Source organism: Bemisia tabaci, chromosome 1 (assembly GCF_918797505.1).
Source record: "Bemisia tabaci chromosome 1, PGI_BMITA_v3".
NCBI classification, from domain to species: domain Eukaryota; kingdom Metazoa; phylum Arthropoda; class Insecta; order Hemiptera; family Aleyrodidae; genus Bemisia; species Bemisia tabaci.
Window position 1 is genome coordinate 41,884,800 of NC_092793.1, and position 25,198 is coordinate 41,909,997.

General features: G+C 36.9%; 1 protein-coding gene and 1 long non-coding RNA gene across 2 annotated transcripts; both read left to right on the top strand.

The window, feature by feature from the left end:
• Nucleotides 1-8,294: 8,294 nt before the first annotated feature.
• LOC140224715 (uncharacterized) lies at nucleotides 8,295-9,300 on the top strand. The gene is made up of 2 exons (XR_011899968.1): nucleotides 8,295-8,471; nucleotides 8,965-9,300. It is a non-coding gene; the product is annotated as an uncharacterized lncRNA (long non-coding RNA).
• A 2,993-nt stretch (nucleotides 9,301-12,293) lies between these two features.
• On the top strand, nucleotides 12,294-25,174 carry LOC109035403 (G2/M phase-specific E3 ubiquitin-protein ligase). The gene is made up of 3 exons (XM_072301105.1): nucleotides 12,294-13,952; nucleotides 18,717-18,977; nucleotides 20,847-25,174. The coding sequence occupies exons 1-3, from the start codon at nucleotides 12,956-12,958 to the stop codon at nucleotides 21,098-21,100; spliced, it is 1,512 nt and encodes a 503-aa protein (XP_072157206.1). The 5' UTR covers nucleotides 12,294-12,955; the 3' UTR covers nucleotides 21,101-25,174.
• The last annotated feature ends 24 nt before the right edge of the window (nucleotides 25,175-25,198 follow it).

Consider the following 25,198-nt stretch of genomic DNA (forward strand, 5'->3'; position numbering starts at 1 on the left):
CGACGTAAACATCACGATGTTGGAAATCAAATGCGCACATTCATCTTGAACTTATTGGCACTCATTTTTAATCATTCCGTACCTTTACTCCAAATACCAATCGTCCAACTGCAAATTCCGATTCATCAGAGCGTCCCGCGTCAGAGGAACCCGGAAAGTCGATGACTTGAATGTCAATATCAAGTTCGAAGAAGGAGAAGGGATCGATGTTTGCGGTCGAACAGTGATGTTATAAATCTTGACGTTATTAAACGCTGATGTTTTTAAACGTTGACGTTATAAAACGTTAACGTTATTAAACGCTGATGTTATTACACGTTGATGTTATAAAACGTTGACGTTATTTGATGCTGATGTCATTATGCATTGATGTTATTAAACGATGACGTCATTAAACTCTGACGTTATTAAACGATAACAACAGCAACAGTGTAAAAAATTAATAATCAAATGAATTTGATTTGATCGAACTATCTCGCAATTTGAAAATCTCCCGCCACATGCAAGTATCGCCAAACATGGGTTAGGGTAAAAAATCGATGTAATCCCATTTAAAACTATGGTAAATAATCGATTGTCATATAGTTCTAACCAGACTATCCCTACCTCAAATGATGGATCGAAATCGTGTATTGTCTGTAATAATATCATGTATGTTCCATTGGCATGTTTTTGAAACTGTATTCATATTTGTACCAATACTATTACTTGTAAAAAAGAAAAATACATATTTTTCTATCTGATGGAACTACTCCAAATTTTTCAAATCTCCTGCCACATCCAAGAATGGTTGATATAAACCGCCAAGTAGGGTGAAAATGGCGACTTTACCACAAAAGTTTTTAGCCAAATTGTGCAGAAAAATCCGAATTAAATTACAGTGTTCTATTGGGATTATTGTACAATACGGCATCGCTGTAAAAAGAAAGTATTGCATGTTGCCCCTTCAATATGCGGGTTATGCAATGGTGTAATGTTGCCCCTTCATTTTGCGGGTTATGCAATGGTGTATTTTTCAAAATGGCGCAGCAGCGTTACCGAACGTGGCACGTAAATAAATGATTTATTTATTGGTGAAATTTTGCAACATCGCATTTTACAGTGTTGCCAGATGGGGCAAGAAATTAGTTGATTTTTCCGTACACTGTTGCCAGATTGTGCAAAAAATTCGGATTTTCGGACTGGTAAAAATTTTCGGTTTCGGAAGACCGTATCTTACAATATGGGTCGGTATCGGATACTGTAGATTAGGGTCTGATTCGGGAAAATTGAAAATTTTTCGGAAAATTACCATCCTCCGATCCGCCGCGGATCGATGCGATTATTTTCCATAATCGAAGATCGGAAAACTGTACGGACCGAATTTCGATACGACTTTTAGTTTTCGAGATTTCGGACTTGTAAACTTTTGACGGCATCCACGATAGACCATATCCTACAGTATGGACCTGGTATCGGATACTGGAGAGTAGGGTCTGATTCCGGAAATTGGATTTTCGGACTTGTAAAAATTTTCGATTTCGAAAGACCATATCCTACAGTATGGGTCAGGTATTGGATACTGGAGAGTAGGGTCTGATTCGGGATATTAAAAATTTTTCGGAAAATGACCCTCCTTCGATCCATCCCAACCCGATACGATTCTTTTACACTATCGAAGATCGGAAAACCGTACGACCCGAATTTTGAGACGACTTTTAGTTTTCGAGAAAATCCAACTTTCACCTAAGTCGCATGCGTATCTTATAATGTATACACGAGTTTTTACGCTTGCTCGAATAAATGGGTTGGTAGTTCACTCTTGACAGGTTGTATGTCCGATTGTAAAAACACATCTATGATATATACCTATCTTATGTGTATGCGCGGTTCTGTTCCTTACATTGTTTTCAGATTGTGCAAAATATTCGGATTTTCGGACTTGTAAAATTTTCGGGGTTAATAGACCATATCCTCCAGCATGGGTCTGGTATCGGAGACTGGAGGGTAGGGTCTGATTCGGGAAATTAAAAAATTTTCGGAAAATTACCCTCCTCCGATCCGTAGCGGACCGATGCGATTCTTTTACACTATCGAAGATCGGAAAACTGAACAGACCGAATTTTGATACGACTTTTAGTTTTCGAGAAAATCCAACTTTTACCTAAGTCGCATGCGTATCCTATATGTATATACAAGTTTTTCATGCTTGTTTGAATAAATGGATTCTTGACTTTTAGTATTGATCGGTTATATGTCTGATGGTAAAAACACTTCTATGATATATATATATATACCTATCTTATGTGTGTACACGGTTTTCTTCGTGGCCTCCGTAGATTGCGGTCCTCGCTCCGTCCTGAGTTCAAAATTCATTGTGAAATAGCTGTCTGTTCGTGGATCGTACAACGATGTGACGACTGGCTCTTAGTTTCTACGGATCAAGGGTATCAGAAAAACTTAAAATTTTATTGCGGGCTCTCAACCATTGATTGCACGGACTCAAGGAAAGTCTGAAGCTTCGCAAATACCCTGCGCTATACTAAGTGGATCTATCGCGAGATGACAAATGTTCGACGTGGAATATCTGTTGGTTCGTGGGTCGCTGAATACTTTTAGGATCCTTATTCACTTTTTTGGATCAAGGTATCAGAAAAAACTTAAAATTTCATTGCGGATAGCCCGGGGTCATAGAAAATGCTCCTTTGAAGTGATGATTTTTTATATATAGAAAAAAAAAAACGAATTAAATTACAATGCTGTAAGGCGGGTATTGTACAATCAGGCACCGTTGTAAAAATTGTTCAACGAAATGGCAGGGTAATGTTACCCCTTCAATCTGCGGGTTATGCAATAGTTTAGTGTACCCTTCAACTTGTAGGCTATGCAACATAATTGCTGCTGATTGAATTACCGGTGATACTTGACAATATGATATTGGTTAGTTTCTACAGATCAAGGGAATCAGAAAAACTTAAAATTTCATTGCGGGTTCTTACCCAGCGGTCGTGATGCTTTAACTCCGTTTCCGTGCTGCGGTCCTCGATGGATGCGTCACGAGATGATCAATATTCAACGTGAAATTTCTGTTGGTTAATGGATCGCAGGATAATCTTATGAATCTTATTCACTTGTATGGAGTAGGGGAGAATGGGGTTATTTGAGTCAGTTTTAGGAAAAAGCTCCTAAATGTTATTTAAAAATTTTTTTTGTCTGATTTCATGATTTAATACGATCAAGTATATTCTCAGCTATTGAATTTATGTCGGAGCAAATTTTTTGTGCATAAAGTAAAGTCAAAATCTTTATTCGAGCAGGGTAACCTTTTTGACCCACTTAACCCCGACCATGGGGTTTAATGAGTCACCCCTGGGGTTAACTGAGTCACCCACTGTAAATCATTCTGGACACATATTAATCAACTTAAAATAGATATTTGTGAAACCTCTATGGGATATATCTTTAAAATTATCAATGCTGCACTAATTAAAATAGTAAATAAATGAGAAATATTGAGGAAAGGGGGTGGGGTTGGGTTTCCTCTTTTTATCCTTCAATGTATGGTTTGCAATGACTCGATGATCAATTTATTTTTTTCTTTTTTGGTAGATACCAATTTGCTTAATGAATGAGGTCACAGGTACCGAAGTAAGTGAATGGATGAATAAATAGATAAATTATTAATGATAACTTTTGGTTGGTATGAGAGGAGTGTTGAAAAAAAGGTGAGCTTAAGAATATTCAGGAATTCAGAATAGCAAGGCAATAAGAACCCTCTGTTATGGCAAAAATTATGAAATTTCTTTTAGAGGCTTAAATAATAATTTTGGGGAGTTTTGAATATTTTCTAGAAGACATTATTTTTTTTTCAACCCTCCATTTCATGACCACCAAAATAAATATTTAAGAGGCTGTTGTCTTCGCTAAGAAATAAGAACCAAAATTAAAGAAATAAATTTTAATGAACACAAATTAATCTAGAACCACAGGAACATGGGTAACCTTATAAAGAAGAATTAGGTAATCTAAATGGGCAACAATTTATTTTTATAGGTAACATACTAAATAGGTATATAAATTAATGCTTTGGCGCAAAACATATTTATGTATACGGAACATTTTTACTTTTGGTCCAAACTTAAAAACTAAAAGATGGAAACAGTTGAGAAAAGGCTAAAATACATAAATACCTAAACACAGGACGTTTTGGTGTCTCACAACACCATTATCAACCACTAAAAAAGTACAAAAATAAAAAAGAAATTAAAATCCAAAGAGACCAGCACGGCGTTACATGGTCATTGGTCATGAAAGAGTTTCCTGTTATCACTGCAGTCTAAGGAATCTTGGAATCCTCGGAGGAGTCCTAGGTTGTTCCCTCTTCCTGGTGAACTTTCAGGTCATGATCTCTGCACAAAACAAATGAAATACAGAAAATCAGTTAAAATCTAAACTTGGTGAGTGACTCATTTAACCCCCAAAAAAGTGACCCATTTAGCCCCCAAGCAGGTTGGGATTTTCAAATCATGCTGAGGAAATTCCAAAATTATTTTTTTTTATGTTGCAAAAGGCGAAAATGTAGGAAAACAAGTCTACTTTTCAGAACAATTTACAGCATAAAAATCCAAAGAGATTACTTACCAAGGTGCACAAACTTCTCGGAGGAAAAATCGCCGTTTTCGGCCGATTTCGACAGCTCCGCAGCTAATGTGGTTCCAAAATAAAAACAAAGAATGCCGATGACGTCACTGCACATTTTTTTGGTAGAATACAAGTGTTGCCAACTTCCTACGCCGGCAAAACCGAAAAATTCCTATTAGGCGGGAAAATATTCCATGTGACCTATTGAACCCCATGACCCAAATACCCCCACTCTCCCCTAAGCGGTATACTCGATGACTTCGATTATTTACCACAACTTCATATGCGAATATCCATGGTTGATGATTTCGATACTATACCACGGATAGAAAGGTAACATATCAATAATCGATGGTTTTTGCTTGATATGTCGAAAACGGTGCGTCCTAGACGATTTTTGATGAGAACAACCCGCTACATTTCGATTATAAATTCAATGAGAGCACTGGGAAGCCTCCAAAACAGATAGGAAGCATGAAATCAATCAATCAATAATAATCTTATGGGGATCCACCGTATTGTTTTCAGGGACGTGTCGTAACCCGCGATCTAACATTTAAAGTGTGGTAAAAGATGAATATTCAGGTCCAAATTACTTCACACTCGATTATTTACCATAGTTTTAAATAGAGTACCTGTATAGTGAGAGTATAGACAGATGTGAAACTCCGAAAATCCATCAGGCCTTCACCGATGCCTCCGCGAATAAAGTTAGGGGTAGAAATAAAACCAACCTATGAATTTCAATTACACAGAACAATTTACTAATACAATTGTTACGAATCATCGTTTATCAAGCACGTATTTGACTTAGTTTTTGCATAAATTTACTTATTTTTGCGGGAGAACGCTCATTTATGTACATTCTTAGCCATATTGGTTAGAATTGGAATCTACAGACTGGCAGTGAAATTTTGGGGCGTTAGAAGTTGGTTAGAAGGGTGCGGCTGCACTTTTGGGTCCAAAACCCTCCATGAAGCGATCCGTCCATACTCTCGCTATAAAGGTACTCTAGTTTTAAATAGGAATACATTAATATTCAATTATTTCGATTCATTACCATAGTTTTTTAATAGGAAAACAGCGATGGTCAATTATTCCGATTCTTCTCCGTAACATCAAATGGAAAAATCTAATCAGTTGATGATTGCGTATATTTACCGTGATGGACCACCAGACGAGTTTTTTAACCAAAATTTCACGTAAACCATGATGCGCACACCGAAAATTACCGAAATATGATTCTTGATGTGTAAATTCAAACTACCCGCTCATGAAAGCTCAATGCTCCGCGTGATTCACATCACACGCTATGGTTTCTGCGATATAAAAATCTTGACACTTTGGATCAGCTATAGCAAATTGTTTACAGTTTGAACAACACATGACGGGAAATGAATACTTATTGCTCGATTGAGAAGCTTGCTGAGTGTGTTGTATTGCTAGATTTGATGGTCGTAGAGCTTCTCAATCGAGCAGTTCGAATTCCCCATAACCAATGTGAAATGAAAACGTTAATATCTTTGTTAGGAGTTGGTTTTAGTAATTTAGTTGCGGGAATCGTGTTCTCCATGAAGTTTTGGTGAAGAAACACGTATCAGAATGCTTAAATTCGCACCTTGTCTTGTGGTTCATTTTAAATGGGAATGTAACAATACTCGATGATTTCGATTACTTACCACAACTTCATATGAGAATGTTGATGGTCGATGATTTCGATACTTTACATCAGATATAAAGGTAAAATATCAATAATCGATGGTTTTTGCTCGATATCTGGGAAACGGTGCGTCTTAGACGAATTTTAACGGCAACACATCCGCTACTTTTCAAATATGAATGCAATGAGACCACCGGAAGCCTCCAAAAATTTATCAACCCTAAAAGACGTTGAATTTCATTGCGGGAACCCCCCAGTTGCGAAGAACGGTATTGAAAAGCTCCAGTACATTGCTTTACGTCATCGTCAAAATCAGAACTGAGAACTCAAGAAGGAACTGATGAATTTGATTGTGAGTCAAAATCAGAACTTCATAAAGAACTTGAGATAAAGGTGACCGCAGAAGAGGATCATAACTCTAGTAAAGACAAAAAGGGTGATGCGAAGATCCATATAGAGATGGATAAAAAACCATGTTTTGAAGCCCCAAAATCGTGAGAATGATTTCTTTTTGGGGGTCAAGGAGTGATGTAAATGAACTTGATGAGTTTATTTTAAATGTACAATCCATTGACTGTGATGTACCCAAAACTTTTAATGAAGTTGAGAATAGAGCTGATAAAATTCAATGGCAGCAGGTCATTAAAGAGGAGCTTGACTTTCTCACATTCAACAATACTTGGAGTCTTGTACCAAAGCCTGAGGATAAAAATATTGTTGATTGTAAATGGATTTTTACAATTAAGAAGGATGAATTTGGGAAACCTAAAAAACATAAAGCGCGGTTAGTTGCTCGTGGCTTCAGTCAAAAATATGCTGAAAGACTATGATGAAACTTTTGCTCCTCTCGCTCGAATAGAATTCTGGTGGCTTTTACCAACCAATTTGATTTGCTAATTCACCAAATGGATGTAAAACAGCTTTTCTAAATGGAAATTTGAGAGAGAGGAAATTTATATGAGAATTGGGAACTGTACGAGGTCTGTCCGGAAAATATCGGTTGTTCACGTAGGCTGGAGTCGAAAATTAACTTTTTTGAATTCTCATAGTACTGTCACCTGATGGAAGCAACCTCATGGTTCCTCATATGAAAATTAAGTTATCTGGTAGCTTGGTGAGTTCAAAAAAGAGTCATAAAAGGTCCTGACTACTTGCACAGCATGGTGTACATAATGATATGCACAAGACAGCTGATTTGTGCGCTGCAATAAGTATTTTATGCAAATATACAAGCAAGAACATTAAGATCTTGTGGCAGTACTTGAAAAGGGTGTTACGATACCTATAAGGCTCAAGGAATTTGAAATTGACCTATACAAAGAAACTAATATTTACTGATATCTTGAGTGGTCACTGTGATTCTGATTGGGCAACAGATGAAAACGATAGAAAGAGCACGACAGGCTTCTTATTTCAATTATTTGAAAACTGTACCATTTGTTGGAATACCAAAAGCAAAACTCTGTGGCTACCTCATCCACTGAATCAGAGTATATGGCGCTTTTTGAAGCTGTCAGGGAAGCTCTTTGGTTGAAATCGTTTCTGAGTAGTATTAATATGACTGCAATAACTCCCATTTTAATTTATGAAGACAACACCGGTTGCATAAGTATTGCAAAGAATCCAAGTAGTCACAAAAGATCAAAACACATGCATGTAAAGTATCATTTTTCTAGAGAACAGGTAGAAAAAGGGCTAAAAAATGTGAAATATGTTCCAACAGGTGATCAGCTAGCCGATTTACTGACCAAACCGTTATCCACCATAAAATTCAAGAAATTAAGACCAGGGCCGGATCTTCAAAATTAGCAAAATTAGAAATTAGCAAGTCAAAATGCAAGTGGACTCGTCAAAAAATCCAAGTGGACTCGTCAAAATAAGTCTCCTTTGAATATATCCTTCAGCGCTCTCTAAGTGTTTTCTTTGCTCTTCTCTATCGAGTTGAAACGTAAGCTAAGGAAACAGACAAAAGTCGCAGGGAGCTAAATCTGGACTTTAGGAGGATATATAAATATATTACTGTCTACTTGCCCAACTTGAGACAGCATCCTAACATGAGACATGTCGGGATTTTTTTTTTTTTCATCCGTGGTAGCCCTGTTGAGTGATTTGTAAACAAAAGTGGCGTGCTAACCTCAAAGGGTAACATCTGAAGAAGCCGTGCTGCAGAAGGCGAGTCTTAAACTCGAAGGTAAGTTTTGGAATAAATTTTTTTTTGAAAAGAGTATTTTGAGAGAAGTATTGGTGCTCGAAATAGTGTTGGTAGTAATTTAATTGTCCTCAGCCGTATGCAGATTCAAAATGTGTCTGAACCTCACAAATACCTTCCAGTTGATGGGGCTGTATGCAATTTTTTTTTTTTTTTGACCGCTACTCAAAATTTTGTCAAAAAATCAAAAAATTATAATTGTTGGCCGAACATGAGACAAGATGAGACACTTTTCCTTTACAAACAAGCACCTTTCAATTTACTTGCCTTGCCATAATAGTAACTAACCTTTCAATGTAAGATGATGGTTAGTGACGAGACAGCCTTGTGGGAGCTTTGAGACAAAGATATTGGCTACAGGAGCTCAGTGAGCAGTGCGCTGGCCCGCGGAGGGAAAGGTAAAGGTTCGGTTAGGTTGCACTGATAAGAGTATTTCATGTTTTTTGATCCCTCATTTTGCTTGTTTACTTCTTAGACTTCCAATATGGCACGTTATCAACAAAAGCAGCCTACAAATCACAATCCAAGACAATCTAACGGTAAACGCTCACATCTATCACCAAGGGGCAGGCAAGAAAAAAGGTTGCGTCGATTGGCCGGCAGCCGTAAATATAAGGATTACAGTGATGATATTATGAGAAGTGCTATTACTTATTACTATAATCTTTAGACTGACTTAATGAAGACATTAAACTAGGATCTCAAAGACTTAGGCTATTTTCAATTTGTTCATTCGTTTTAAGTACGATTTCAATTATTTTTGTTTTCAAAAATTTCTCTGTTGCGTGAGTATTAAATGCTCTAAAAGCAATTTTTTTGTAAATTTTTTTCTTCCTCTTTTTTAAAAATGTAAATTTTTGTCTCATGTTACCTACAGACTACTTAACATAAGACAGAACAAAGAATCTAACCTAGTGTCTCATGTTAGGGATAAATGGAGGTAACATGAGACACCTACTTTTTTTTTAAAAAAAAAAATTTGGGGGGTCCAAAATTTTTTTGGACATGTCCTTTTTTAAGTTCAACCTATTAGACAACTTTTCACCAACTTTCATAATTATTGGTGCATTACGCTAAAAATGGCAGACTGTTAAGTGTAAAAAGTGTCTCATGTTGGGCAAGTAGACAGTATAAATTGATTAAATTGGATTAATTTTAGAGGATTTTTTTTGGAATTCAATTAATTGGATTATAAATTGAGGGAGCTAAATACCGTACAAGTTTTTGCGTAAATTTAAAAGTTTTTAAAAAACAATTTTTACTCACTTGCGACGACTTTTTTCTTTGGCAGACGCGTTTCAAGCCGCACTTTGCTCGAAGCGCGTCGGCCAAAGAAAAAAGTCGTTGCAAGTGAGTAAAAATTGTTTTTTAAAACGTTTTAAATTTATCATTTATAGTAAGTAAGTGATACAATTTTTGCCTCTTCAGCAAACTTTACCCATGTGCTCATATGCCTCTGTAGAATTACGGCGTCAATCATTCACTTTTTCCGACAAGGTACTTTATTGGGAGAGAAGGAAGGTTCAGGTTGATTTTATCAGATCAGAACCAAGTTGAATTTGAATGCAGAGACATTTTAAGCAAGTAGATGCCAACAGGTGTCTGTCTCTTGTGGTGTAGTGGTTCTAGTGCTGCCTTTACGACCAAGAGGACCGGGTTCGATACCGCGTCAGGTGGCCTGAGTTTGATAGTCTCTGACAGTGGTCGCCTGGGGCTGGGCTAATTAGCGTCGAATTAGCCAATCGGCTATTATGAACTTGGTTAAAAATAAAAACAAAGTATTTATTCCTAAGGTAACTGCCCCAATCTGAATGCATTAAAATAACTGCCTCTGTATGATGGTTGTCCTGTCAAAAATTTTAGAATATATCTTATTCATTTACTTTGTGATAGCTCCTTTTTTCAACTGCGAATTACTTCAAGGCCTACTAATTATACTTTATTTACATTGACATAGATCCCACATTAAATGCAAATGTTGGTGTTCTGTTTTGAAAATTGATCGATATTTTATTTAAAAAAAATAAAAATAAAAAGCAAGAGGTTAGTATTTAATCGTGAAAATTTTGAGATACCAATAAAATTGATCGTGGCATACCAAATGACATTTTGTTTGCTTCAGTTCAGGGGTATCTGCATGAACATTCATGTGTAGCATACATGCTTAAAGTGATCTTTGTTGTCTTTCAGCTCCTCTCAGAATGGAACTTTTAAATGTGGAACTTTGCATTGAAGCAGCAGTGGTTGTGAAGATTACATCTTCTACCCCCGGGTTCAACCACCGAAAACGGTACTTTTCAATACCTTGGTAATTACTTTTCGCGTTTTGTGTGCCTTCCGCGTTTAATAAGTAGAAATATATGTTGTGTGTGTCCATCCTATTTTAACAACTTCTTTGTAACTAATCACTCAGTTTCTTTAAAGTACAGAATGTACGCACTTACTTACTGTGTCTGTCCTATTTTAACTACTTCTTCATAACTAGTCACTTAGTTTCCTCTAAGTTGAAAATGTAAGCTACATCTGCCCTACTTTAACTACCTCTTCTTATTACTCATTTATTTTAAATTATCTATCTCCATTTTTAAAATATTTAATGGGGTTGTTAGATTTCTGTTGCATGGAAATCACTCAATTCATCTGAATGAAAGGTAAATGCAGTTGCTCCTCCCACTGAAAATGTTTTTGGGATCTAGAAGTGGGATCTAAGCTCTATAATTGGAGCCCTACATGAAGCTATTCTGTCGTGTCCTTTGAAAATAAAAATCTATTCGTGTGTTCTTGATGGAAACTCTTGGAACATAGTGATTTCTTGCGTAACTTTATATGGTGCTTCAAAACTGAGCCCCTCACCGGTTTTTCCAATCCATGGTGAATTTTTCTCTTGGAAATTCAAGATAATTTGCATGATAAACAATGGAATGCTGCTTGTGTCCAGACCAAATGATGGGGTGAATGCACAAGTGAAGAACACAAAGGCTCGATGAAACTATGTTGTTGCTGTTTGATAAATATTAAGGCAAGACGTATCAATTCTACCTGGGTAGTCTTAATCCTGACCCGAAATTATAAATCTTAAACTTCCTGGTTACGTTTTTATTTGAGATTCTTGCTTATCAGAGTAATTTAAACATTTATTTACTTACGTATACAAGTTAGGTGCTTTTCAGAGGTTGCAATTTGGAAAAAATTCCTTGTTTCAATGTGTCTGAGGTTTTTACTTCAATCTTATTTTTCTGTAAGGGGATTTTCCTCTAAATATAGCAGCCTTCACATTTCGAAAACCTTTTTCCGGCGGCCTTCACATTTTAATCGCGACCAACCATGATCAGATACGTCGCTCGGTTGCAGAAATTTTCCAACTCTGGTGCCCTGTACCTACTAATTATTAATGTATTTACATGCTCAAGGACTGTAACTCTACATTTGCCATAGATATACATGGTTAATTTCTCTTAAAAAATTTATTTTCAACCTGTCTCCATTGAGTCGTTTGAGCACTGGCTAATGATTTGTTGACATTTTTTCCCTTGCCCAAGGCTTATAAATTCATCCACAATTCCACACATCAACTTTTAAGACCAAGCCCCCCTTCATTTTCGAAAATTCAAAGATATGAAACACCCCACCCCACAGCTGTGCAAGATTCTTTTTAAAAGCATTGGTTTTAGAAGTTATTACATTAAGAGGTGAACCCTGAAGCAGCTATAGTGCTAAATATTCACAAGTATGGGTCATATTAACAAAATTCACATGATAATGAATATTATTTAATATTCAATCTTTTCTTTTCAGGCAACGAAAATGCCGAATAAATATAAGGAGAAAGTTAAATCGAAGGTTGCTGAGTTCCTCAGCAGCCTTGACATCAGCAGCGATGAAGATGAAAGGCCAACTACTAGCACCCCAACTCCTAGCACCGCAGCGCCCAACACCTCAACGTCTGGCAGACCCACATTAACTCATGATGAGTGCAAAAACTTTTTCAGGAAAGGGGCTCCCTTTTCTGTTTCAAGCCACTTGAGAGCTGCATTTGGGCCTTATGATGCTTCCGCCACAACATCTACCTCCAGGCCACCCGCAAAAAAAGCAAAAATAGTTGCAGCCCCTTGCACCCTGGGATCACAGGTTGTGCTGATCCCTTTCGCTGCCAACTTGGGTGCACCGAATAAGAATGATATTTCTGTGTTATCTCGGCTGCAGATGGTGAAAAATTCAGTGACTGCATCTAATCAGTATGCAGCAGATGCACTTAAAGCATTCTTCCAGAAAGAATTCAAGAATCATTTGTCTGGTATCGATCATTTTGAGATTTTAATGAAAGATGGGCCAGACCTCATTGTCCCGCAGCTACAAGAAGGCAGCTTTCTGACAAGCAAAAAAGTCAGTCAAATATTCTATCAAAAAAAATATTCTTGCGACCCTTTGAAGACATTCCCATTGACCAAGCTTCCCTCTCAGCTATCATGGTGTCCTTCAAATCGAAACAAAGATTTGTCATTTTTGCTCAGTATCAAATTGCTGAAATGGAAGATGTTGATGGTCTGCCTATCAACGACCAAGGGTCACTGTCAGTTTCTGGATCACCAAATCACACCGTCATCTCCCTCCCAGATTATTCTCAACCTACCGCTTCTTTTGCTAGTTTCACAAACAGTGAAAGTCCTAACCCTCCCCCAGATTTTCTAGACACAGGAGTGGATGATTCAGATATTATATACTTGCCTAATCAGGCAGATTGGAGAGAAGTTAGCGAAACCCCACCTTCTGGAGACGCAGAAAATCTGCCACCGGTACTTTCTCAAGATCCGCCATTAGAAGAACCATTAGAATCTCCCGCTGCATTCGTAGAGTTGAAAGACGTAACATACAAAAATATTATCCAACAACTGGGATCCCAACTCACCGACACAAAGCAAACACCACTCTACATCTCAAGGTCTAGAGTTTTCCGTTCAGCAGGAACTGGCCTTACCAACTCATCCTTTAATCCTAAAGGTGACATCTTTGTCAAATTCATGGACGAGTGGGGCCTTGATGAAAGAGGTGTTGACACTGGTGGTCTGCGTAATGAGTTTTTTCGCCTTGCCTTGAAGGAAGTCAGTATGAGCCCCATGTTTGAGGGGGAACATATGTCACGCAATTTAGCTCTTCATGCTGACTCCCTGCGACTAAACGATTATAAAACAGCAGGCATTATAATGGCTCTAGCCATTGTCCATAATGGCCCAGTGCCTCAGTTTTTCTCTCCGGAGCTGTTTGAAATGCTTGTGAGCGGTGAATACTCACGTGAAGTTGCCATCTCTAAAGTAATGGACGCAGACATTAGGACAGAAATCGAAACCTTGTCAGCAGCCAAAGACCTGAGAGAGCTTGAGAATGCTGTCGTGAACTCGATGCTACTGACAATTCAAGGGGTAACATCAGAGGATAGTTTCAGACGGAAACAAGCTATCATCGACAGTAAGTTTCACCTAGCAAATTTGTATTTCTCAGTTTACCAATTTTCACTAATCCTCTGTTGTGGCTGCCACCGTTATCCAAAGGCAGTACCTTCGTACAAAAGTAGTGTATTTGAACTGATTACTTTCTAAATCATACAAGTGCAATTTTTTTATTTGGAGAGGAGCTAGAAAAGAGCACCATTCAATCCTTTGAAACTTAATCTTTGAATTTTGAAAAATGTTGTCGAAATGTGCACGAAGAAAAGGATTCAACTTGTAATGCTGGAGTGTGAACTTCTGGAAGAGTTGTGATTTGATCAGCATTTTCAAGTGACGAATATGTATGCTTCCTCCTAAATAAAAATAATTTTTTTTTTTTTTTTTCTATCGGATCTATTCGGCGATGAAATAAAATGTATTGTGCTTGTTTTATGCCTTAGACACGTGCTTAGCTGGTTGCATTTTTTTCCCCTCCTCTCTTTTGAGGGCTCTGATGGTTTGCTAATTTTCTATTTTCATATCACTGAAACGTATGTGATTGAGGGTTTGTAAGTTTTATTGTTACCATGCAGGCATCCGACTTGAGTTAAATTCTGTGATGGTGAAGAAATGTTTTTTAAATTAAGAATTTTTTGAGAGATAGAATTTAAAAAATAACTTCCAGCTCAATCCAAATAACAGCAATTTAGTCGTCAGGAAATTTGTTAATTACTCAGAGCAGGAGGAGGTTGAGGGTGGTAGCTGACACATATTTTATGACAATTTGCTCTTTTAAAGTAGGAAGCTCAAATGTCATGTACAGATTCTCCTGTCATGGGCCGTTCGGAAAATATGCAAGGCATTTAATTGGAAAAGGGGTTTCAAGCTTGCTTTACAGTGCCTTACAAGGTGGGAGATCACGTCTCCTGTAAGGTATTCATTTTTAAAAATTTAACTTGTTTCAACCATTTTTCTGAATTTCTCACATTATTTTCCAATAAATTTGGATGGTGGCCGTTCTTAGTAATTGAAAGGGGAGAATTGGAGGGTTGCCTAATTATTAATGCCCTGAGGGAGGGGGGGGGGGGTTAAAAAGTCACCCTGGTAAAAATGATCAGTTGACGGTGTATCAGTTTGTCAACGGTGTTTTGGCGCGGAGCATCAGTAGACATCAATTGAGATCGGGTCAGTTGATGGCTTCAACTGATCTAAACTGATAAGTGGTGGCAGTTCGAAGTATCAACAGATCTGAAATGATACTTGGTATCAGTTGGTACCATGTATCAACTGATAAGACATAAATTAAAAACGCACTATTTGCTTGTGTAATTTTACGTATTTTTTCAGTTTCTCACGTTTATCGCACGATTTGACGACCAGAGAGCGCTGCTCGGAATTACCGTTCTCGTATTTCTGACACGAGGCTTAGCAGGCAGCGCTCATTCCCATACGGTCTCCCATCTAAGTACTAACTACGCTCGGCGTTGCTTAACTTTGGTGATCGTCCAAGAGACAGAGCCACTACTCTATCCGCGCATGCGATCAAAATAGACGTATCTTTGCCATTTCAGGGCCCCCACTAGAATCAAATTGACAGAGAGTGATGATTTTGTGTTGAATTTGAATCTAGGGGAGATCGGGGCACAGTGACCGCCGGGGCACAGTGAACAAAGCGACGCTAGCGCTCCTATGGTTGTCTCGGGGAAACATTTGTTTGTGTGTGGTGTTAGCCCTCTATAGGTACTTCATTTCTATGCTGTGCATCTCCAGTTTGTTGACAACGGAAATTACTGACATTTTAAATATTTAATTTCTCATTACTTTTGGCGTTAACATTATGAATCAAGGAAAATCTACTTGCTATTTTCCAATGCACATGTCTTTGGGTGTATTACCCTGTACTGAAAAGTTTACCACTATTTCAGAATCATCACGTTATGAGGTTATGTTTATGAAAACTCCTACCGGGGCACACTGATCTCTTTCCCCCTGGACCCCCTCCCCTCTTTCTGGAAATGGGACCTTCACCCCCCCCCCCTTGGGCTCGTCGGGGAGCATGGGATGAAGATCCCCCCCCCCTTCGTTTTCACTAAATCACTTCTTTACCCAAAATACTGACTTAATTTGGTGAATTTTGGCAAATTGTTGCCCCCCAAAAATTTACCCCCCCCCCCCCGAATTTGTTAATACCCTCCTCTAAGTAGGAGATGAATCATCCTTCCCTTCCAGGATGAGAAATGTCGAACTTCCTTTCCTGTAGGGGTAGAGAGGGTTCCTAAGGCCACTCACAAGAAAAATGGTCACTGTGCCCTAGTCCCGTGAGCACTGTGCCCCAGCCTTGGGGTACAGTGGCCAAAATTTTTTTCAACTTTCTTGGATTTTTAACAATTTTTCTAATAGGTGCAGACCTTTGAAACTTCCAGGGGTTTTAAGGTACTGACATACACTTATCATCCCCCCATAGCAGATCTTCAGAAACCTCTTCAGGAAGAGCAGAGAAAGCAAAAGGAAAAATCCCAGGTCACTGTGCCCCGGTCTCCCCTACACTTAATTTTTTCATTTTATTTTTTAATCACTTAAAATGTAAGTGAAGTTTTACAAGTTATGTTTTCCTTAAAGATGAGACTAAGAAACACAAAATGCGAAACCAAAAATAATAATTAAAGATGTAAAAAAAGATGAAATGATGAAAAATTAATAATCAACTTATAAGAACTTGAAAATAATCATGAAAAAAATTTGAAAACAAATAATTAAATCTTTATTGCGGGAGGGTCAAAAAAATTTCATTAACATATTTATATGACTTTAATGTGAAAAAAATAATTGATCAAGGTAATTTTATGTGTTTTCGTCACATTCTTTTCATGTAATTTTTATGTGTAAATTATGGAAAAAAATATTTTCGAGTGGTGAGCGTTGAAGAAATTAATATGTCTTTATATGAATTTTCAGTTAAGAAAAAAAATGATCGAGATAATTTTTATGTGTTTTTGCCACGTTCTTTTTGTGTAGTGATAAAATTATGTTAAAAAAAGGGCTCAAGTTGTCGCCGGTAAGGAAATCATTTACTTAAATTCATGTAAATTTTATATGAAAAATGTTTAGTCTCCTCGAAATCACATCTTTTTTCTTTTTACATTTTTTGATATGAATTTGAAGTGAAATTCATGTAAACACTTGATTTACCAAGATTATTTTTCTTCAGTTTTACGTTATTTTTAATATATTTTTTACGTAAGTAAATGTTATTGTAATTTCCAATATTTTTACGTAATTTTACCAGGCGTGAGAAAAAAATTGAAAAGATGTACAATTGATTCCATGGTTAACGCCCTAAGGACATTTCTACGTAAAAAAGATAGAAATGTATATAAATTTACGTTTTTTTAAACGTGAAAGCGTTCTAAGAGCCGTCAACCATGGGATAAATATTACATGTTTTGTATTAATATTTACGGCTTATTAAGAAAAAAAAGGTTAAAATTTATCTCTTTTTTGTAGGGGGAAAAAATTCTTACTGGGGATGGTATTAACCAAATATAGTATCTAGTAATATGAGATCAGTTACGATGGGAGCGGCTCAAATATTACACATTATACCCCCTTTTACATGGGGGATTCTCCTGATCAAAATCACAACAAATTGAAGTAGGCATCGCACAGAATTTTTTGTATAAAATCCATGCTCCCGTGCCGACAAACCCATGGAACTGGTGTGAAGGACCGATTTTTGTGTAACAGCAAGCAGCGCTGGGTACCCACCTACGTATTGCACTGTCCTTAAACTTCTCCTTTCTTTAGCAAGTGACATAATCTTTGAACGGCCGTAGAATTTCAAATAATCAGCATTAGGTATTCGAGATTTTAAAACCATAAAATAATGCATTTACGTACCGTAGAAAAAAATTGAATGGAAAAGGGATTAAACTAATATAAATATCTCTATTGATGTAGTGGCCCTGAAAACTAGATGCCTTGATGAAGTGGCCAAGTGGGCCTTGTCAAACATGCCAACCAGATCGTCCTGTTAAAATGCATACGTAGCCCCATTGGACTAAGTTTAACTTGTAATTGACGTCTATTGAATTTCTGTTTGGATCAGTAGATGTTCAACAGATGTCAGTTCATGCTGGACCGATATCAATTGAACCTCAAGTGATACGTAGCAAATTTCAACTGTTACCTATTGAGGCTCAACATATAGATCTATTGAGTATAATCTGGTATCAGTACAACCTCTACTGGTACCAACTGACACTCATCAAATATCTGGAGACTTTCAACTGGTATCAGTTGGTATCAGTGTAACCTCTACTGGTGCCAACTGTTACTCATCAAATATCTGTAGACTTTCAACTGGTATCAGTTGGTAACCGTCGATATCAGTTAAAATCAGTTAATATCAGTTCATTTCCGCTACTGATTATAACTGATATCAACCTATCATTTTTACCAGGGCAGCCAGAATACCCATGTAATACTTGTAATTTTTTGGAAATTTTACGTAGAATGCACCTTTCCTTTTTGTTCCAATAAATGTGTGCAAGAACCTCATTTGGGAGCAAAAATACAGGCATTTATGTTTCATAATGTGATATGCATTAGATTTGAAGCAGATCAGCCCTACGCACTGGACCAAAATCGGCTAACCTACTTTGTTTGCTTGTATAAGAACAGTCAAATTATTTTAAGTAAAGTTCCTATGCAGAAATTGCCATATTTTAAGAAAATTTTTAGGTATTGAAAGTGTTACTTGAAAATATACTACTTAGCTCTAATTATATATTATATATTTTCACAGATGTTTTGGATTATTGTCTGAATATTCGGCTACAACCGGCTTTCAATCAACTATGTGAAGGGCTAAAAACGTTACATGTGCTGGAGTTTGTTCGCAAATACCCTACCAAGATGAGAACAGCATTTGTGAAACCAGAAGCCAAATTAACTGCTGCTGTTGTCAAAAAAATGCTCCAGTTTAAATTCAGTGATGACGAGAGACAGAGAATCAAGGAAGAATCAATGTTGTGTCACTTACTATACTATTTGGACAATTTGGAAGGTTTGTATCGCACATGTATGCTTACTAGTTTTTTTCTCTCTTTTTGGACTCCAAGGATTTCTCCTGGTATTAGGGAACCAAGACAAGTCAAGGACTTAAGTCTTCAGCCCTTTTCTCGCCTTAACCATCAAAATTTTAAAAGATAGAAATCTAAGAAATTGAAAAGAAATATACATACATATATAGATATAGGTTGCTTTATAGCACTCCCTCGCGCTCTACAACACCGCACCCCTACTGCCCTCTATTGAACCACAACCTTTGGGGCATTGAGCACCTTAACATTACCTACTGCTTCAATCCCCTCCCTCCAACCTCTCATTGGGTGCCCTCTGCGCCTATTCCCAGGAGGAACCCAATCAAGGATCTTCTTTGGCAACCTGTCTCTTGTCAATCTCTGAACATGACCATACCAAATGAGCTGTTTCATCATAATGCCATGCACGGTGGTCTGTTTGGCACCCATGATCTCCTGTACCGTCTCATAAGGTAAAAAAAGAAGAAAAGAAAATGGACTATTCCAATTTAAGTAAAGCTCTAACTATCCTGTAGGTACTAAGAATGAACGCCTTCTGTATGGTGTGGAGAAGGTGATATGGGAGTTCCAGCGCTTTTAGATGCATAATCAGACTCTCTGGTATGACCCCCGTGATGGTCATGATGAGAAGTCTGATATGAAAAATACCTGTGTCCCAAATTCTCTTAATTTCCATGAAGAGAGGCATGCACTTGCACATTTATCCCCCATACTTAGACACCATATTGTGTCTGTTATTCGTCCTTTGTTTTCTCATTATTGACAACTTCTTAGAAATTGTCGTGAATCACTTGTCTTTTGCGGATAATGTTTTGGCTTGAACTGGGAGCAGTAGAGCTAAAGTTAATACATTTTTCTTAAATTGGTATGTCTGATTACCCTTATTCACCTTATTATCACACACATTACCACATGAGGTATGAAAGAAAATCAGAATATGGATTAACATCACCAAATTCATGCTCTGGTACGTCTATCCACCTGTTGACAACTATTCATTTCTTTTTAAAGTACCTAATTTCTGCTACCCCAAGTATCCAAATAACCTCCTTTATCAACAATAAAAGGCAGCACACACATGGAGCGTGGGGGAATTTACTATTCAATTTTTTGCGAGAAATCTACTTTATCTTCACTTCCTTTTCTATATGACCAAAATTATGATTAAAAACATCAATTACTAGTTCAATTGAAGTTTGGTTACTCACACAGCTCTGGGTACATATGTAATTGACATAGCCGTTCTATCTCTTTTCCATTGGCTTCAAACCCTTTGTGTTCAATCGAAGGAGTTAATGAAATTGAATAATTTTGTGCGGCTGTCACTGATTATATTTAAGTACATGAATTTTAAGAAGTTCCCATCGATGAAAGTGAAAAGAAACACTGATGGTTAATGTCTATGAATTCTTGTGGAATTCCTCACTAATGTAAAAGACAGATTTGCAACCTCCATCAATTACATTTAAGGTGTAAAATTTTGCACACAACTTTTTTTTTTTTTTTTTTTTTTTTTTTTTTTTTTTTTTAGCTTCTGTAGAAGATAAAGGCCAGGGAAGAATCATATTTTAAAATTAATAGTTTTGAAACTATACAGACTTGCACCCTAAATATTAAGGAATGCTGCCTCTCGTTCCTCACTCATTTATCTCCTACTTTCACTGTTTGCTGTTACCAATTAGATGTCTAAAACTTTTCCAGATGATTTTTTTTTTTTTTTTTTTTTTTTTTTTTTTTTTAATTAATTTAAACTATTCCAAATAAACTTTGTAAGCACTGTTCTATAACTTTTGATTCCTATACTAACCCGTCTCATGTATTTTCTGACGCAGATGGAAAGTTGGTTAATGTCACTCTTGAGGACTTTTTGATCCTACTAACTGCCTATCCAAATGTGCCACCAGGAGGTTTTCAGAAGAAACTTACAATTGAGCTTGACCATAGCACTGCAGAGGGGCTTCGCCCTTATCCATGGGCATCCTATTGTGATTTGCGACTAACTCTGCCAATCTACACATGCCAATACGCGGATTTTGAAGAAAGAATGTCAGAGGCATTACAAACAAAAAATTTTGGCAGAGTGTGAAGTATATATTGTCTGATGGTTTGCATTATTGCATCTATTTTTAATTGACTTTACAATAATTAGCATAGATGCAATTCCATCCGGTACCTACATGGTAAAATGGGTCCTTTGCAAGCAAGAGATACAGCCAAATATATACACTTGTAACAGGTAAAATCGCACGGAAATCATGTTGGGCACGCTAAAGTAGTCTGAAATCCATTCCTTAGCGCACAATCTGCGTTATTTGTAACATACTTTTTCAAGTTTCTCGTGTCTGTGGCCAGTTTTTCTCAGTCATTGCCGACCAGGTTTGCACTGACAGGAATCAATGGAGAGAAAACAAACCATTTCACTAACTTTTTTTATTATATGATTTCAAGCGTTTGTTTCCATTTTCTTTCTTTACTTTGCCTAAACAAAAGCTTTGAATGAATTGAAATCTTATACTAGGAGTGTTTATAACAGTTCGCCAGATTGCTCGTATACCTAGGTTAAGCTTCCCTCCGAGGAAGTATGACTGCTGGTCACCATGAAAAACTGCTCGTAAACGTGGTAATTTTGAAAAATGTATTATCAACTAGAGCAGATTGCGCGCTGCGGAATAAATTTCAGACTGGTCATTCCATGCCAAATCCAACCAAAATTTGGCCTGACCTCTTCAGAATTTGATGAAATTGGGTATACTCATTCTACTCATTGAGCTGATTCCAAAAATTTGATTTTTCAATGTTTTTGTCCATTAGTTGAACTTTTATTGAACTTTAAAGTTCGAGTCAAATAACAGGTTATCTCCTTCAATTGTCTGTATTTTCAGAGCCGTTTATTCGATCAGAACCGTTCTGGTGCCGATTAAAAGCTCTTGAAACAGGTTTTCCACGTATGTACACCAAATTTAAATTCAACTTCAAATTTTTTTTTAATAAAAATTTTAAAGTCTAAAATTGAAGTATCTCCAAAGGGGCGCATAGAATCCTATGATTTTTTTTCTAGAGGCCCGTCATACCTGTATCTACACGCTTGCCAAAAATCGAAGTGGAGACTTGGTGGGGTCACAAGATATAGCCGAAAAAGCTGCCATTTTTTCCGGTGTGCTAGCGCGACGGGTGTCGATGCGCTAGGAACTTCTCGGAACGCCGCGGCTCGGAGGCGCTTTCGTCGCGCTAGCGCACCGGAAAAAATGGCAGCTTTTTCGGCTATATTTTTTGACCCCACCAAGTCTCCACTTTGATTTTTGGCAAGCGTGTAGATACAGGTATGACGGACCTCTAGAAAAAAAATCATAGGATTCTATGCGCCCCTTTGGAGATACTTCAATTTTAGACTTTAAAATTTTTATAAAAAAAAATTTGAAGTTGAATTTAAATTTGGTGTGCCTACGTGGAAAACCCGTTTCAAGAGCTTTTAATCGGCACCAGATCGGTTCTGATCGGATAAACGGCTCTGAAAATACAGACAATTGAAGGAGACAACCTGTTATTTGACTCAAACTTTAAAGTTCAATAAAAGTTCAACTAATGGACAAAAACATTGAAAAATCAAATTTTTGGAATCAGCACAATGAGTTGAGCGAGTGTACCCAACTTCATCAAATTCTGAAGAGGTCAGGCCAAATTTTGGTTGGATTTGGCATGGAATGACCCAGACTTTTTTCATGTGCCCAGCGTGGTTTTTGAGCGAATTTATCCATGGACAATGTATTCAGTTTGCTGTATCCCCTGTATGCAACACACCCATTCCTTATTATGTACAAAGTAATTTTGGTTTAATATAGTGCGAACAATTTCGATTGGTTCTTTCATTTAGTTTTTATTCATTTTTTTGCTCTTGATAAGTTTTTCCTGAAGGATTTCCAAGTATTTTTATGCACCTAGCTAGGCTAATCATTGTAAAGTCCGTTACAGTCTATGTGCTCCTATTCTTTTACCTTTGTTATGATGGTTTTTCATTACAAATAATGAGCTTGTGTAGCAATGTTTAATTACTGCATTTCTGAAAACGAGAGAGTGCACATAGTTCACAGGAATTTCCCCAGATTTTTTTGAACAATTTTAACCCATGGAAAACGAGCTCAAGGTATGCAACTTTGAGCTTGTTTTTTGTGGGTTTAAATTGTTTCAAAATATTGGAGGAAATTCCTGTGGACTCAGAGGACTCTCTAGTTTTCAGAAATGCAGGAATTTAGCATCACTAAACAAGCTCACCGACTAAAATTTCCATCTTCAATATGAAAAGTTTGCCTCTTTTCCCTGCAGATGCTTGTAACAACATTAGTAGAGGATGAAATCAATGATGATAGTCGAAAATTGGAATGATTCGTTAGTATCGAATACATTTATTATTTGTCGAAAAATTAATGTTTTTAATACTAATAATAATGGTCTACTTTAAAGGTGTTACATACAAACCTTCATCAACAATTATATACCAAGTGGAAATTTTGTTTAAAGGCTTTCCATTATTAGTTTTTCATGAACCTAGAGTTCAGTTCCTTGTGTTATGTCATTTGTTTCTCATTATTTTTTGCTTGACTTAGAAAAATTTGACTCTGAGAACTTCTTATCTTTCAATTTGGTTTAAACCAAAAGTTCAGAATTCAATTCTACCTATTTTTCTTGAATTTGTATCTCTTTAAGAGGTTTCTTCTGTAAGTATTTCATGAACCTAAAGTTCAGTTTCTTACATTTATGCCCTTTTTTATTTTATAGTTTCCAATAAATTGCTTATTTTTTCTACTTAATTTTTCTTCTTTTCTTCAATGTACTGGCCCTTCATTTTTCGAAGTATTCACCGAATTTTATATTTTTTTATTACACTCTTTATGGTCTGGTTTTTCCCTCAGTTCTTCCTTCATTCTCACTCATTCCCTCGCCTGCAGTTTGATATTTTTAGCAGCATCCAACTTCCTAAGAGGAGACAAGGTTTTCTTTCTGTTCCAATGACTTTTGAAACTCTATTTTCTTAATTCTCTAAATTGCGAACTTCTATACAATTTTGTGAAGCACCTAAGCAAAGATGTGCAAAAGCTTTGTCATGAAGCACAAATTATGATGTAATTAAGAGAAAAACGAAAAAATATTCTTTGAGAGTCTCTGCAACTGCAGGAACGTTTTTATTCTTCAATTGTGATTCATTGATTGATAGCTTCTAAGGGTGGAAAAGAAACATGGTATAGGTAACCTGAAAGCAAATCTTGGTGAAAGGCATGGGAGACGGAAAATTTATGGTTCAGGGAAAACCTGTTAAGTCAGGGAGAAAGACAAGAAGAATTTGCTAGACACCCTGGGTCATGAACCTGAGCGTACAGTAAGGGTTGTCCTGGTCTTTGGGAGGCACCGGCTGGAGATGATTGATACTCTTTCATTAAACATTTGCCAGATTAAGAGGATCCTTAGCCATTGCACAGATGTTCTCAGCGACGCTTATGTTTTATTCAATAGAAATCGTTCTTTGCTTTGTTGTCGATGGTTACATTTAAATTAAGTATCATTTTATTGAGGATGGCCTATTGGACAAATTGAACTACATTATTTAGGCACTAATATATCTGGCTCATTTTAAAAACAGCGTATGTGCTATTTATTACCCTTTACCTACTGATAGATATGACTTCATGATTGAGCCGGGAATAGTTCCTGGCTACAAAATGTAGTCCAATTGATGTTGGAGTACCTAAAAAGAAGTTAAGTCCCATCACCTTCAGGATGGAGCAGAATTCTGGGAACATTTCTTTTAAATTAGTTGATGTCCATCCTTTTAGAAACATCTTAACCTCTATTCTGATCAATCAATTAATCTAAAAACAGAAGAAATTCATTGCATTATAAGCCATTATCTACCCACTTACAAATAGTCGTAACAGAAATCATGGAGAGCCAAAATTGTAAACTGTTGGTCACTGGGTAAAGTGGTAGGTCGATGAGATTCAAATACCGTAGTGTTTCCTGTCCTGTTACAGCTTGGGCTATGGTAACCTTAAGGTAATGTTACGAGCAACACAGTGCTTAACCTATGGGCCAACATGAATTTGGACTGCCAGTTATTATGATTGGATGATAAGATTTTCAAATTAAAGGTATTTTTTCTCAGTTCTGTATCAGGTGACGAACTGTCTCAAAA